The sequence below is a fragment of the Oculina patagonica genome, chromosome 12 (genome assembly GCF_052425735.1).
Source record: "Oculina patagonica isolate OP01 chromosome 12, crgOcupat, whole genome shotgun sequence".
Classification (NCBI taxonomy): Eukaryota; Metazoa; Cnidaria; class Anthozoa; order Scleractinia; family Oculinidae; genus Oculina; species Oculina patagonica.
The window spans coordinates 30,007,455-30,023,987 of NC_135769.1; the positions used below are offsets into that span (position 1 = coordinate 30,007,455).

General features: G+C 35.8%; 1 protein-coding gene and 1 pseudogene across 2 annotated transcripts in view; both read right to left on the reverse strand.

The window, feature by feature from the left end:
- Positions 1–1,554, reverse strand: part of LOC144634032 (uncharacterized) — a 43,644-nt pseudogene extending 42,090 nt beyond the window's left edge. Inside the window, exon 1 of the transcript XR_013567143.1 lies at positions 616–1,554. The product of XR_013567143.1 is annotated as an uncharacterized LOC144634032 (transcript). The remainder of the gene's footprint in view (positions 1–615) is intronic.
- Positions 1,555–2,768: 1,214 nt separating this feature from the next.
- LOC144631627 (BAR/IMD domain-containing adapter protein 2-like) lies at positions 2,769–16,062 on the reverse strand. The gene is made up of 17 exons (XM_078490109.1): positions 15,906–16,062; positions 15,757–15,829; positions 15,541–15,630; positions 13,699–13,760; positions 12,081–12,152; positions 11,148–11,192; positions 10,504–10,596; positions 10,040–10,105; positions 9,731–9,817; positions 9,305–9,379; positions 8,358–8,413; positions 8,088–8,151; positions 7,323–7,393; positions 6,691–6,744; positions 5,687–5,868; positions 5,049–5,220; positions 2,769–4,489 (listed from the first exon to the last, which is right to left on the reverse strand). The coding sequence occupies exons 1-17, from the start codon at positions 15,975–15,977 to the stop codon at positions 4,429–4,431; spliced, it is 1,395 nt and encodes a 464-aa protein (XP_078346235.1). The 5' UTR covers positions 15,978–16,062; the 3' UTR covers positions 2,769–4,428.
- Positions 16,063–16,533: the final 471 nt, after the last annotated feature.

Here is a 16,533-nt window from a genome sequence, read left to right on the forward strand (position 1 = left end):
CACTAATTGAAACAAATGATAATTAGAATAGCTAGAAACAACAACACTGCTGCCGTTTCATGCTCAAGATGATTTTTCAAGATTTTATAAAACGGGAAATAGCTCAAAACCGAGGAACGTATGCCTTAAACACAGTAAAACGTTCGCACTTTCTTTAGAAATGAAAGCTTACTCAAGACGAAATACAACAGTCTCTTCTTGAATGGTGGACATCGACGAGCAGTACTACAACTACTGAACGACCAGTAGCTACCAGTGTCGCTCCAAGTGTCGGTAATTGTAAAGGATACCAGTCAAATCACATGCAATCACGCGATCGACTTCAACTCGTTTCGTTATAATTAAAACATCACTATCGATCGATCGATCGAACGTTCGAACAACATACCACTATATGGTATGCATTAACTGCTTTGATTTAATTTCCTAGAAACAGCAACTTTTCTGTCCCTTCTTGCTCATTCAAGATTATTTTACAAAACGACCAAAACCGATAAGTTTGCTAAACAGCTCAAAAACGAGGAACGTGCCACGACTAAACCGACAACAAAAGTGTTCGACCCCCTTTAGTAAAGAAAATTTTACACTCAAAATGATCGAGATAACATGTCTTACCTTGAATGGTGGACTCAAAGCTCCACGATCGATGGGGGGAGTGAACGATCAGCTTGACGGAGCTTGCTTGGGCTTACACTCAATATCAAGTCGACAGAGCTTTGTTCATTTGTGGGAAAACGCGACTAGATCCAGAGAAACCAGGAGTATAAAGCGATTGTGTAAGCAGATTCCTTATTAAAGGTGTGGTATTCAAGAAATAGCGTCGCGCACAAATTATAAAAATAGATTTGGTCTCATGAGACCCCCCGCGTGACTCAGACAAACATTGCAGTCGGCCATAAGCGATTGTATGCGAGAGAGCGTCAATACGTGAAGAAAACAAGTGAAAAGTTAGGTAAATCGGAGTGTATGCTTTCTCAAAGGGTCAAGAATGGTTAGTACAAAGCACAGCTGTCATGGTGAGTGCAAAACCGACTCAAGGTATCCTGAACATTGGCCAAAATCGCTCTTAGAGCTGGAGGAATCGGGGAAGAAAGTCTTCATTCCATTCGGCTTACGGTACGAATTGCGAAACGAAACGGTACTTTACGAAATGGTACTTTGCGAAACGGTACTGAGGTAAAAATATTGTAAAAATATTGAATGGGGCAAATAAACATTGATTGCAAAACAGGTATAAGTCATGATAAGTCGACCCAGGTTTGTGTGAGGGATAGATGTGATGCCTGCTTTTGAATCGAAACTTGTCGTGTCGCAAGAATTTATTTTTGAACATGAATCAAAAATGCAAAACGTGAATGAAAGTAACATCAAAAATAAAAAATAAAGACGCCTGTAAAAGCACTACTCTCGCTTTAGTCATCCGAAAATGAAGAAAGCGAAATCTCTCTGCCGCCGAGGATTTCTTATCTTTATTATAGTGCATGAATGTACGCCGCCCGGCGCGCCAGGTTGTAAATAAAGGTCGCGATGGTCACGTTTGTCATGCTTTCTTGTAATGTGTAGTCATGAAAACGAATGGATTAAAAGTCTATTTTTTAACATGGCGAACGTTTATTAAGATCGAATAAAAGTTTCACAGAAGGTTCAGGAATTTTTGGCTTTTATTTGCGGGAAATGTGTTATCTTTCGGGCGACAAACGCCGACAACTGTGATAATGCAAATGACTGCTATACCGTTCAGCTACATTTTTGCTGATAAGAATTATTTCGAGCCGATCAAAATAGCTATTTACCGTCAATACTAAATTTGACGCTAGGTTCGTGATTAGTGTTTAGTAATACGATTTTTATGGCTCGATAGTAGTCCAGCCTTTATATATTCCGTAACATGTTTCACAATTTGGTCGTCACGAAGGGTTGTCGTTTTCCGCTTAATTTTAGCCCTCTGCACTTCAGCCATCGTTTTAACTGATCCACAGTGTAGTTCTCTGCTTCACTTTCAAATTTCGAGCCAGGAACGCCATCATCTTGCGTAAGAACGGCCAAAGACCAAAGCGAAGTGCTCGAGAGTGACATAATTTCTTCATATCGCTCGTGTAGTTTGTCTGAGTCAAGTGGGGGGTCTCAATTTTGGTGACGTCATTTGTGCGCAACGCTATTGAAGCTTTCAGCAAAAATAGGAAATGCAACCTTTTGCCCTCCAATCAATAAGTGACAACTGACGTCTCCAACATCTGAAAATTCCAGGTTTTATGCATCTAAGTAAAACTTCAGAAACTATTTTAAAACGGAAAGTGGTGCATGTTTTATACATTCTCTTCTAACTATATGGCTGTAGTCATGTCGAAGAAACATTGTCGTTGCACGCGTTACATTACCCGTGATCGCGTGACCATTCATTCCCATTTTAGGGTGAAATCTACTTAATGGCCTGATGATTGACGTATTAGTACAGATCTCGTGATTGGTCCATTACTCAGAAACGGACATCGCTTGCGCAAGGGACAATTCCCTTTGGAAGTTTCTAATGACCCAGGTCAATAAGGGACGACAATTCCCTGTCAGTATTTTGAAAGTGAAACGGGACAAATCCCTTACCTTAATGCTTGTCTACACAATGCGACGTGTTGCGCTAATAAACTCACCTTCCTAAATACGTCGCCAGATGACACAAGATTACACATGGCCTACACAAGTCATGTCAGTGATAAACGTACCAGCCCCCCGGGCGTACCAGTTTAGGAGAATAGATTCACACAAAGCCTGGATATTTACAAATGTTTTATTGCAGTCATTGATTACAAACCTACACGCGTTACACTGATCATGAGTTTTAGGAGTATTTTCTTTTCAGTTTCCTTTTTAAAATCACAGCTACTTTAAAAGTTTCACAAATATAGTCTTTGTAAACTAAACGAAAAAACTAAACTATTAGGCTGCCAAACAAAAACCTCTGAGGCAAGACAAAATAATTCATAATTGCGCAATATGAAAAATAATCCAAACAGACATTTTAACAAAACAAACCTGTTGGAAGTCTTCCATGCATTCTTAATTTAGACTCGTCACGCAATATTTCCTGTTAGGAAGGAATACTTGCGTGACGCGCCAAAGTAGGTCTGCATGTGAGGCTGTCCTATCAAGGGCTTGCTGAGATCAATTAACAAAACTAGAAATTAAGTTACTCGACAATTTCGCCAACATTTGAAATAAGCCATAGTGGAAGTACATCGGGTACAGCGGGTTGGAATATCCAATGTGACGGCTGATGTTCCATTTGTTACCAAAGCCCTAATAAGGGGTGGATGGTTGGAACGTCAACTCCACGGTTAATTTCTCTTGTTGGCAACACTTAGTTTAAAACAAGTTTAGAGTTGGAGGATAAGTTTCTTTTGAAACTAATTGCTGAATCCAATGTGTAACATTCGATACCAGTAAAGTCGAGTGTGATTAGTAAAACACCTAATCCATATTTTGATACAGAGACTAAAACGTCTCGAAAACTACACCCTTTGGGGTGGCACAAATATCTAGCACAGTACCACCCTCCCCCAAGACCTTATCTAATGCAATGAGAAATAAAATTGCTTGAATACTGTTACACTAAAAAGATTGTGATACAGGAGGCAAGATTCTATCCTCAAGGGGAGGAGGGGTCACATACCCCCTGTAGCTCCTACAGAATTACCCAGGGAATGATGTACCCTACTGACGTATACAAATCATTTACAATTCTTCCCCAGTTGTGTTCTTCTTCAACAGAACTCTGTTCAATTATATGACACGTCACAAAGTATTCTTCCTACAAGAGGCTTAATTTACCTTATTTCTTATATTAATTTCTTTGAAATCTACAGCTCACAAAATAATTTAAGCAAATTTTTTTCATCTACAATATATTAGCTTTCCTCATAAAATAATTTCAGCCATAATGCCGACGAATTTTTTACATGATCAATAAATCTCCTAAATTAAATATGAACTTAAAATCATAAACGATTTATGTACACGTAGACTACTATTGCTATTATTCCACTAAAACATGGCAATTGAATTAAATTGATTGAGCAACTACAGTATATCTTTTTTAACGAGGTTACACTGCTCTGTCAATCATGAATGTAACAGGTCTTTTTCAAGGGCTGGTCATGTGACCAGGTCAATGATGATTATGATGACGATGATGATGAGGACTACGATGATGATGATGATAATGATGATGATGATGACGATAATGATGATGATAATGACAGTAATCAGCAATGATTTGATTCCTGTACTGAAACCATTTTCTATCCAAATGAGACATAGCCACTCTGAGCCACATAAGAGACTCTCGTCTTTTTTGTCACACAATACACGGTGGTCTTTCTGATTCCTCACAAAAAGTTGCCTCTGTCACGCTGATTCTCTGTGAGTGTATCAATGTTACAAGTGACTCACATCTGGTGAATTACTTGTGACTATGGATTGTGTGTCAGGACCAGGACTATAAGGAAACAAAGCAAATCACAGTAAGATAAGAAAAATAAGACGAGTTAAGATTATAATAAAACTGTCAATTTGCTAAAAAAAAATTAGGCCACTTTCAAAAAGGTTTGTGCAACTCTAAACAGAAGTTCCGGTATAAAAGGGGGCCTGGCCTGGCCTGGCCATTCACACACCAATTTGACAGTCAGCTATCAATGCATAATCAGCTGACAAAAAACTCTGCATATTATTTGTGACAGCTAATGATAAAATGTGTTTTAGTTTTGCAAAGAATGAAAGACAGAAGAAAATCAGGGTGTGAAGACATTCAGTTTTCCAGCTTTCCCTTCGGGCAAGCTGTAGCCAGAATGTACTAGCCTAAAAGTCATTTTTACTGGCCCAAAAAAATCCTTAGAAGCGTGAATAATTTCCTCAAAAAATTTTCCCCAAAAACTTTTACTTGCCCATTGGGCAAGTGAAGAATAAAATCCACTAGCCTGGCTGCAAAATTCACCAGCTCCGGACTATCAGACATGCACTTCTTTGCACGCTAATTTTTTTTATCACTGACTGCTTACTTCTTTGTGTTGTTGCTTTCCCTTTCTTCCAAGCGAATGTTAGGAGGTGGGAGGGGTGGTGGGGGTGGAGGTGGTACCACTGGTGACCTGCTGGCCTGGGAGGTACTGTTGTTCCCATTTAAACCAGGGGAGTGGGGTGCTGTGGAGGTGACTGGTGTCCCGTCTTGGTTTTCTACAAAAAAAGGCAAATAAATAAACAGCAAGACTCAAGGTTTTCTAGAAGTGTCTTAAACCCTTTAAACTGACAATAAAAATTGAAAAAGAACTGACTCACTAGACATTACACTGAAGCCAAAATAAATTATTGAACAAATCATTTTATGTTATTTTGAAAATAAAATATGAAGAAAAATTAAAAATTAAAAAGAGCCTTCAATCAAAGACTAGTGGAACTTTGGCACTTCTTGTGGTTTAAACATAGCATGATTATGTTCCCAACTAGCAAAGAGTACATTACATAAAAGGACTGTCCTAGACTTTTAAAACTTGAACATTGATTTTTTTTTAAATGCAAACAAATGAAACATAGCAATCAGGGCAAAATGAGTCCATGTCAACTGAAAGAATCAACTTTTTCAATCCATGAACTAAAATAGTTTTTTTTTTAAGCTACATAATACCTGTCTGATTAACATTACCTGCAGATGATAAATGATTGGCTTCCACGTTGTTGACCAAATCAGTATAGTCTGGAGGAGGTAAATGCATGGCATCAGGTCCAGCACTTGAATAACGCTTTAACAACTTGTGGCTACTGCTGACCTCTAATGAAGGACGGGGATGCACTGCTCCAGCAGGCAGTGTGTGACTAACAGAGGGACTGCAAAAAATAAAAATAGTAAAATAAATAATATCGTAATTACCCGGTAATGCAATTTTAAGGAATATAAAATTAATATTTAATCTTCAATTTTGTGCCTAAACTCATAAACTTGAATAATGTGCACTTGCAGACCATGTCTGATCTTAGTTTTATCAGGGAAGATGTCAAAATTCATGCCGCTAACTTGGCCAGGCTGGTTAATATCGGGCTTATTTGAAGAGGTACTGGAAGGGTTAATTTCAATTAAGGGAATAGTGGGTCAAACTGGTTTTTCTTGTAGTTAACCTGTGTGTAAAACTGTATAAGGGAGCATTAATTTTGTTGCTAACATTTGGATATGTTATGGTTTAATTTTATATTTGGTTTAAAATTTTTCAAACCAGTTTGATTTTTATTTTCTTTTGTCTCCTATTCATTATCATAATCTGAAACAAAGGAAAATAAAAATCAAACTGGTTTGAAAAATTTTAAACCAAATAAAAAATTAAACCACAACAGATAGAGCGGTTTTCACTTGACTGTTGAAAGTTAATTGCGTTTGCTTTGGTTTTGCATTGCTACGCTTTGTGATTGGCTTAAAAATCTCGCGCCACTTTCTCAGCCAATCAGAACTAAAACCAAAACCAATCGTGACTCGCTCGCGCACGTTTTCCCGCGCTTCCTGCCGGCTACATGTATTTGCTTCGAGTTTTGATTGGTTCACTGGATTGTCTGTGTCCTTTGTGATTGGCCAGAGTTATTACTTTGGTTTTGGTTTTACGACACTCAATTGAAAACTGCTCTATAACTGAATCAGTACTTAGCCTGTCTGAAACTTACCCAGTTGAAACTGCCAGAACCTGCTCAGTATAAGCAGCTGGAAACCAGCCAGACCTAAAAAATTATTTAATGCAATTAACAAAGATCTAAACACATCAAGTTAAAATAGCAAAAACACCCACAATATTTTCACTTGGATAAATATAATTTTTAAAAAGCCCGGGCTGCTTAAGTACAATACATGTATGTATAATGTTATCTTCTTTTGCAGACCCTGTGGCCCCAAAAGAGAGCTCTGTGTCCATGTACATACTCGTAAGCTTTAAACTAACATGTACATAATTGAATGTGAATATTCCAAATGACGTTTGATTAAAGAAGAAATCGAAAAACGTTTCAAAAGAAAACTCAATGCTAGAACATGACGTTTCGGCGTCATTCTGTCGCCATTAATTATCAAATGCAAATTATAAAGTAATTGTTGTAAGTTTAGAATATATAGCAGTTTGAGTGTCAAAACATGAGAACAAATAATGTCAATTGATTAGATTTATTACGCATAGTTGGTCAACCAGGGTGCAAAGATAATAAATCAATTTGGAGCTAGCCTGCCGGGCAAGCTAGCGTGCACGTGCAACAAGAAGTCTCCTGAAATACTCAGTTACGCAAACCATAAACTTCATACAACGTACTTGCTAGTTTTCAAGTTTTCCCCATACTGCCATCCTGACACTACTTCACTGATTGGATGTATTAAATCTCCCTACAGGAGGAGAAAGTGAAAACACTGATAAATTTCAAATGTAAAGCACCATCACTTTTTTATATTGTGTTGTTCTGGAAAATAATATCCCTACCTCCCTGACAGGCAATTTTTTGGTTGTACCCACCCCTTTGGAAATATTTCCAGTTTTTACTAGCGTCATACTTTCCTGTAAAAAATTTGGCTTTTGAGACAACCCATGTGGGGTGTGTATGGATACTTTTTGGAACCACACATTGTAAGCAGGGCTGCAAATAACACTTGGTCATCGGACATTGGCCGACCAAAATTTGTTCATGTCTGACAAAATCCCAAGGGTGGTCAGACAAGATGTCCGGATAATTTTTTGATAGTAAATCATTTTACAGCAACAATGAATAAAATTCAACCTTTTGTTTTCAGTGATGTCTGACCACAATAATTTGTTTTGTTTTGTCCAACCAAGATGGTGTCTTAGTAGGGCATATGTTCTTTCAAGTGAAAAAAATTATTTGCAGCCCTGGTATAGAACCAATAATTAAAATAGGAAAATCTTTATTCAGTCACACATAATAACATAATCATAGCCCAAGAACTTTTGTATCATTTACCAACAACTATCTGTTAAACTATTTAAAACCGTTTATCGATTATTAAATCTTAATTGCACAATGCTCGAGAGTACATTCAACAACAAGTAGTAAACGGTACATACCACTTTAAAACTAAGCTGTGAAGTTTCAGCTGCCGTGTGCGCAAAATTTGCCTTTAGTTTCACTCTATCAAAAAAAACATACAGGTATTGAAAAATAATTTTACCATCTAACCACTAAGTAACAAGCATTTGGTTTTTAACAAAATGCATGTGCTGCAGTATAGCAAAATTGGGCAATTACACTGTTCTAATTTACATTTACATTTTAAAGATTTTTATAAAAAATTTAATTTACCGGTATATAATAATTATATTAATTATTTAATCTACCTTTCATTTGATGTCCCCAACTTTCCAGTCTCTGTATGCAATATGGAACCATTAACCTGATGAGGAAAAACAAAGGCAATAAATAAATATAATGTCATGCTGTATTGGATTTTTTTTTAATGGCCTTTCGGTTTATATGAAACCACTAATTATTACAACATTGTAGTCCTTTAAATATTGAGTAAACTTGCTTTTAAGCCTGGTGGCATTTCTTCTCCCCCTGGATGAATGCTGATCTATAACATGGTTACCTTAAGCATTTAATAGGGCTGCAACGATACATTTTTTCATAATACGATACATACCTCGATAAAAGCGCCACAATATGATACAAGATACGATACAACATTACATACTATTGACAAGTGCTATAATTTTACTAAATTCTGTTGGTAACCCAGTTTTTTTCCACTTTATCAGCATTATCATTTTGCTTGTGGGCACACAAGGCTGTGTCAGTCGACAACTAATTGTTCCATCTTTAATAATATGTGATCAGAAGTGATGCAGAATGGAACTTCCTAGTCCCTAAGTTTAGTAAATCACTATTGAGGGCTTTGACATGGGTTAAAGGCCATTGAAAACAATAATTTAAGAATGCCAATGAAGAATATTTTATTGTTTCACAATACTGCGATATTTTGTTCAAATACCGATATTCGTATCTTGACAAATAATATCGTGATTTACCGGTGCACCAGTGTATCGTTGCAGCCCTAGCATTTAATTTGCCACTAACCAGCTAATACTATAATGTACGGTCTGTGAGGCAGTGATCGAGAGGCACTGTACGTAAGAGTGAAACAAGTGGACTTGCGATATAAGGGTCACAGATTCAAATCCTTTACTGACCACTAGTTGAGGTTGTTCTTGGCAGATATTTTCCTTTTCTATTTTCTCTTAAGAACATTAAGTTATTATTTGTAATTATAATAGAAAATAATTACCGGAGAATCAGGGTCGCCTTTTCTTTTCACGTGCGAAAACCAAACTGGCAACTTTTCTCTCAGTATTTGTGCATTCTGCCAAAATAACACATTATTACAGATAAGTCAATTAAATTAATGACAAAACAGTAACAAAGACGTTTTAATTATTTTTTCTACACAGTACTTGAAACAAGCATGCCAAAAATTAATATCTCCTATTTTTTAACATAAAAATATATCCTATTTTTAAACAATATAAATAAATAATACATATATTGCACTTAATAAAAAACATAACAAACGTTACATGTAAAAATTGCTTAAACTTTATTGAATTATTAGATAGCCAGATTATACTTAAACCTTAATCTATTAATAAAACTATTTTTTTAAAAAAAATAGTTAAATATATGATATAACACTTTAATTCACTAAGTCACTTACATGTTCAGAAAATTCCATTGTGCTTTTAGAAACAATACTACATCTATCAAGAACAAAACAGTATCTTTTCCTTTCTTCTGCCATTGCCTAACAAAAAAGAAACTCAAGCATTAGAAACTGTGTGAACTCGGTAGTGACAGTGATTACCAGGTATAGACAATTTCTGATACAACTGTTCCAAGAGGTATACAAAACTGAAAAATTATCAAAGATGCTGTTTTGAAATTAATTTTAAATGATGATTTAAAATTATCAGTCATAACAAGTGTGCAATGATTGACGTCAAGTCAAAGCAATGACTGGCAGTACCTTTTTACAGCTTGTAAGTCTAAATTCTTGGAGTTCTTTCTTGTATGATTCCACCTGTTCTTCACACTGCAAAAAAGAAAATAAGCTGAAAATGTAAACTACATATTAATTAAAAACTGCAGCAAAATTGTCAACTTCAATTATTTGACTGTCATGCATGCATGGGAGATGCATGTGGATTGAGCAATCAGGGTTCAAGTGCTCGCCCATGGCAAGGCTGCGCTCTAAGAAAAATCACAAGGAGCCCAAAGGTTCCAAACTATGAGATCCAGGGTGCCCAGCAATATAAAGCTTATATGAAAGAAATAAGATTATCTGGTCGCCCAAAGAAAAAAGTTAGACGCCTGAGGCACCCGGGCACCCTTAGAGCACAGCCCTGCATGGTCACTGTGTTATGTTGTTGGTTAAGACACTCTGCTCAGCCTTATTAGCAAAAATGCTGAAATTATCAATAGTGTTAGTACCTGTTTCTCTTTTTCTTCATATTTCTCTGTTGGCTTTTTTCTTTGACTCTTTTTTCTGACCTTCAGCAATTCCCCCTTAGCTTTTTCTACCAACTGCAGCAAATAAGAAATATAGTATAATTTATTATTAATAATACATAAAAAAACAACATTGATCACAAGAGATTTTGTAATAAAAGCATATACATGCGAAAATAATAGTAAGCAGTTAACGTTTTGGCATCATCTTGACACCATTCTCAAGACCAAAAATTAAATAATTATGCGATTTTGTTAAAGAGTTTCTAAATTTGCATTTAGAAAACTGTCCGTGCAAAAGTATTCATCTAGGAATTTCTGCTTTATGCAAATTTAGAAACTCTTTAACAAAATCACATAATTATTTAATTTTATTTTGGTCTTGAGAATGGTGTCAAGATGATGCCAAAACATTGACTGCTTATGACTAATTTTGCATTATAATTATGCTTTAAAAAAACAACAACGATGACAATCACGGCTCTGCTAATAAAAAAATACCACTACCCCTATTGTTACTGAACCTCAGTCTGACAATAGCAACTTCTTTTCCATAGGAATAATTTAAAAACTGTTAACTTACATATAGAACATTTTCACACATATCTTTAACATTTCAAACTAACCTCAACTTTAGTTTTGTTCTCTTGGTTGTAGTTTTTCTGAAAAGACTAAAAGCAATAAATACATGACATTAATATTATTATAAATAATTTTTTCTTTGGAGATTTCACATACAGAGTGAAAAACCTTTGTACTTGTTACAAGGAACGACTTAGTATTACCACAATTAGGCATGCAGCTAAGATTTCCAACAGGCAAAATTTTCTTGATCAAAGGTGGAAAATTTTAGTCACATCGAAAGAAAGATCCATCCAGACATATGGTTGTGGTCCTTTAGCCAGAAAAATCAAGTCCTCAAATGTTAGGTTATTTTTTCTGCCTTCCTTTCGCCTATCATTTACATCCCTGCCACAACTCATTATTATAATTACACCAGTTGAGTGGTAATTAAGTAAAGCACCCTCCCCCCCCCCCCCAGTTTCAAATGTGTTTTTGATAATAAGTACCCAAGCAAGGGTACACTGTCAAAATCAATCATGGTTCCAACTGCTCACCTAATGCAGCATTACAAAAACAGCTGTGGTCTTCATCTATAATTATAAGTTCTTGAACTTCATCTAATTTTCTTATTAAGTGACACCGCAGCTATCAGCATTAAATAGATTAGTGAATTTCAAAATTTCCTTACATTCACTGTATATTTGCTATTTACCATTTCTCAATACGGAAATAACCAAACTGTGCTGAATTAGCACGCTGTCTCAAATAAGAGCCCTTCCTTGAAGTACCAAAGGTAGATTAAGTACCTGGGAGCTTAATCAAATTGTTATGGTAACATTGATTCTCTTTGTAAGATTTTTTAAGTTTAACTGAAGACTTCTAAATTTGACACAAAGTCCCCGGCGCCAAGATAAGTAAAGATCTAATGCTGTGGCATTCTGTTTTTTCAGTTTCATTTCAATTTTGCAGAGATAAAGTATGAATACAGTACATACCTTGACGTACAGGACATCTGACTCTGCAAGTCGCTCCAAAGGAGTTATTAAGTCATTCTGAAGGTACTTCAGCTAAGAGATACAAAAAGTACTTTTTGTACATGTATACTAATTACAAACAAAAAAGGCAACATGAAGAATTTCATAATGTCTATAACCAGACTGCCATTAGAAGGCCCCACTTATGCAATATCCTGAGTAACAGAAAACAATATTCTGAACTGGTGTGTGTAGGGTACCTGGACAAATTAAGCTGAATGAGGAAAAGCCATCCAGCCATGTACATAATCAGTAAGTCATTTGTGAGATGTGCAGTACATGTACACAATTCAGAATGTTTGTAACAGACATTTTGCTGTGAATGATTCAGTGATCATAGTAAATGAATGTGTTATAAAAAGTGCTTTTAATTAACATTAAAAAGTATTTTTTTAATGGATGGTATATATAATCATCAGCATAAAATGGTCAAGATTCAAGCTGTAATAACATACTATTAGTGTTATAAATAAAACAGTCACTTCGTTTGAAATATGTTTGCTCACCATACAGATAGCTTGAAATCCATAAATTATAGTCGCAAAAATTTAAATTTTACATTGATCATCATCTCAAATGGTACAAACTTTCATTAAAAAGGAAAAAGATACAGCAAGCATCACTTTCAGTTTTATTTTATGAATGCATTAAAAATATTTGGCTTTCTTATGTACACACTTTTTTCATTAGTGCAAAAAATATTTGGCTTTCTGTACACAAATAGTTTTTTAGTAGATATACATGTAGCTGGGGGTTTAATAAGAAGTTATTGTGAATGAAATCCACACCATATACATTCCACCCAACAAAACAAATACATAAACAAATGCATATTATTTTATGTTTCAACTGTGTTTTTGCAATAAGGTGTAAATTAAGGCCAAGTTGACAAGTTCATCAAAACAAGATCCCTGTTAAAGCCTGGGGTGGAAAGGATTACACAAAATTAATCTGACTAATAATCTCTTGAGCCTTTAAATCCAATTTTCACTCCAAGTTTACTTTTTTTCTTATCAAAAAAATGCATGATTGTATTCTGTCAGCTGTTAGCATGACCCAGTGACGTACTTTTTCTAGACAAACTCGCAAGCTGATTGGCTGCGCAAGAATGGTCTAATTTTTTTATAGACTGCCCTGGGAGTATGCGCAAGTAAACCAAAGCTATAATTAAAACCTCTTTCACTGAACTTTTTCATTGTTGAATAGATTGGTCTCTGGATTATGCTAAAAAAATTAGAAAGCTCAGCAATCTGAGTTTCTATCGGCTTTCGATAGTTGGTTTGGGGCTTTGCCCCTTGTCAACTATCAGCCAATGGAAATCCCAAGTTAATTCCCTTGCAGTGTAATGGTTGAATAGAAAACAATGAGAACCAATCAGATTTGTGGATTTCTAGTTGAACATGGCTGAGTAACTTATAATTTCTTTTATGGCCTGTAAATCCAGCAAGTCTTCAGTAGCTCAAAGATCAATTATGGAAGAGTATCCAACTTCTGTTGGGAGAGTTCAAGGATTTTTTTTTTTCGAGTACCAGTAGTTTTTGTGACTGACTGATTAACATTCTTGTTGCTAATTACATACCACATCAAGGTGCCTTGTTTCCATGTCTCTTTTTACAGCAACCAAGTCACTTATAGCATCTCCTGTGTACAGCAATTGGACAAAAATAAAACTAATGAGGAATGTATATATTGGCATGATGAGCAGTACTGTAATGTAAGGTTTTGATTCTTAGCCCGCTATACAACTGTAGACCCCAGAACATAAAAAGTTACATGTAGCATATAATTTGGCAAAGGAGCCAGTCACAATACTGTATTTTGAAATAGTGGATTAGAATGAGCAATAAGTTCCTACAGAGTGCTGACATAAATACAGGCAAGCGTTTACGTACGGATACCTCCAAATAAATACAGAACACTGAGCTATTATGGATGGTTCATCGGTCCAAGGGAAACCATAGTTCATATATCTACCTCTACAATACAGACGCCTTGCTGAACTTGCAGATAAGAACCTCTTAGTCAGTACAACAGTGCAAAGACAGTGGATTTTCCAGCTTGCCCTTTAGGCAAGCTGTAGCCAGGATGTACTAGCCATTTTTACTACCCCCCAAAAATTTTTACATATAAGCACCATGCTTATGATGCTTCCGTCACTGGATTAAGTCCACTAGCCTGAGGGCACTTAGTTAAACGCTGGAACGCTGGCACTATCTTCTTTGCACACTGCAGTATTGTGTCTTTTAAGACCTTTTAGTCCGAGATTTTATTATCTCAATCAATCTTAAGAGACATTTTTAGCTGTTTGCAGCAGGACATGCTTTGATGCATTCAAAACAACATTCTGGTCTAGCTTGCAGAGGAAAATATGTGGAATGAAAATCCTTTATTTTGCTTTCATTTCTAGGTAGAGATTTAAAATCCTCTACTTTGTCACTTTTTATAAAAATGCATGGCTCGAATATCAATCTTAACAATGGAACAAAAATTTAATATTAGCCAGTTCAGTAGTAGTGTAACATTAAACTGTCAAACTGTAACAATTTATATAATTTTATTTAAACCAGAATTTTTTTTTAATATTAAGTTTGCAACTTCAAGACAAATAGTGAACAATAACAGCCATATAGCCTGTATATTCGGTACATATGCTTAATGCTTATTTTGTAAAAAGCGTGTGGAATGGTAATATATTATTTATTCATTAGTCTTCAAATTCTTTGACACTATTAATTCCACCACAAAAGATGTCTTGCCTGAACACAGAATAATAACCTAGTAAATGAATATAAGCGGTACATACACATCGACGTAAAGACTTTTTTTCACACAAAAAGCTGATCGAATCAAAACTCTAATTTACTTCGACTGAACACTTCAGAATAAATAAGAAGCAATACAATTAGCTTAAATTTATTCATAGACTTGCTATCTCGAGAGGCACTCATGGCATAATTTGTATTGTTTTTCGGGATTCATCGTTACTAGGCATGTCTAATTGGTCTTTCATTTCAAAGAAAGGTTTTCATGTATCTTGAGAGTGTTTTTGTATCGTCGAATATGATCACTTCTATACACAAATGCCCAGGATTTAAGTTTACATGCCTTGTAAAGCTTTTTAATTCATTTAGTCACGACTGTCTCATAATGAACTCGTATGATTCAGGGCTTGAATATGTGCATTTATAGTGCTAAACGCTTGACTAAGTATTCCTCGTCCATACTCGATTGCCCAAGAGTTAAATTGCATTTTAACGCGCCTTGCTGGAATCTTCTGCACCGCGAACCCTCCATGCATTATAAGCTTTTCTAGTTTCCATCATAAATATAAACAAATCAAAGAAACTTCGGATTACAATAACCTTAAACACACGGACAATCTTTAAAAGCACTTGTAAAACACTGAAAATTTCTGGCTTACCAAGGGTAGAAGCAGTTCCTTTCGACTGAATCGCCATCTGCGACACTTTGGCCAGAGAATCGTAGAATGAAAATGCCATTTGCCGAACATCTGACAACAAGAAGATTCACCGGACATCGTAAGAAAGTAGGATGGAAATGCTAGCTAGCAATCGCTAAGAATAGAACTTAAAACCCCACTCTCTTGACTATTAAAATGGCACCAAGAAATGCTTACTTTGCAGTGATTTAAGGTAATTCTTGGCGTTTAAGGAGAGCTCTTTCAGAAGCGGTGATAGGTCGATGACATTCTGTGGTTGAGAGCAAACGGGACAGTCAATACAACTTCAAATTTGCCGAAGCGAAAGGGAACGATATTTGTCTTACTTGGTATGTCGATATCGTGATATCATGAAGCTGTTGTTCAGTTTTCGTCTCTAAATCCTTTAAGATATCCATTTTAGCGACCCAAACCTCAGGTGTTTTTCATAACAATTGCGAAAGTTTTGAGAGCTGCCGGCGGTGTCTCGCTTTCATGCAGTGAAAATTGCACGCCCAACCGGTCAGCAGCAGAAATTGTTGACCACTTAGAAAAACACCTCGCGGTATCTAATTACACCGGTTTGTTTGGACAAAACTTGACACAAACTCAACGGCGTAGAATTAAAATTTTCACAAGGATTTATGAGCTTAAATCGTCAACATTGTGATTGGACAACAACCGAAACTTTACTATTCAAAGTATAACAAAAAACTCTTACTAATTCGGCTTACTTTTTAACCCGCTAAATACATCCGTTATAAAAAGATTTTTTTTATATATCTGCAAAGGCCGTCGTAATTAATATTAGCCGATAAAGATCATAAGATTTGACAGATTTGAATTTAAATCAGCTGCCATAGTGTTATAGATGGAGGGCTTTTGTATGTCGAGAAAAAAGGTTGTCTTTTTGTTTATTCATTCAAACGCCAACGCAGTAAGGGGTGGATTCTTCCGAAAGGTCGTCAGGTGCAC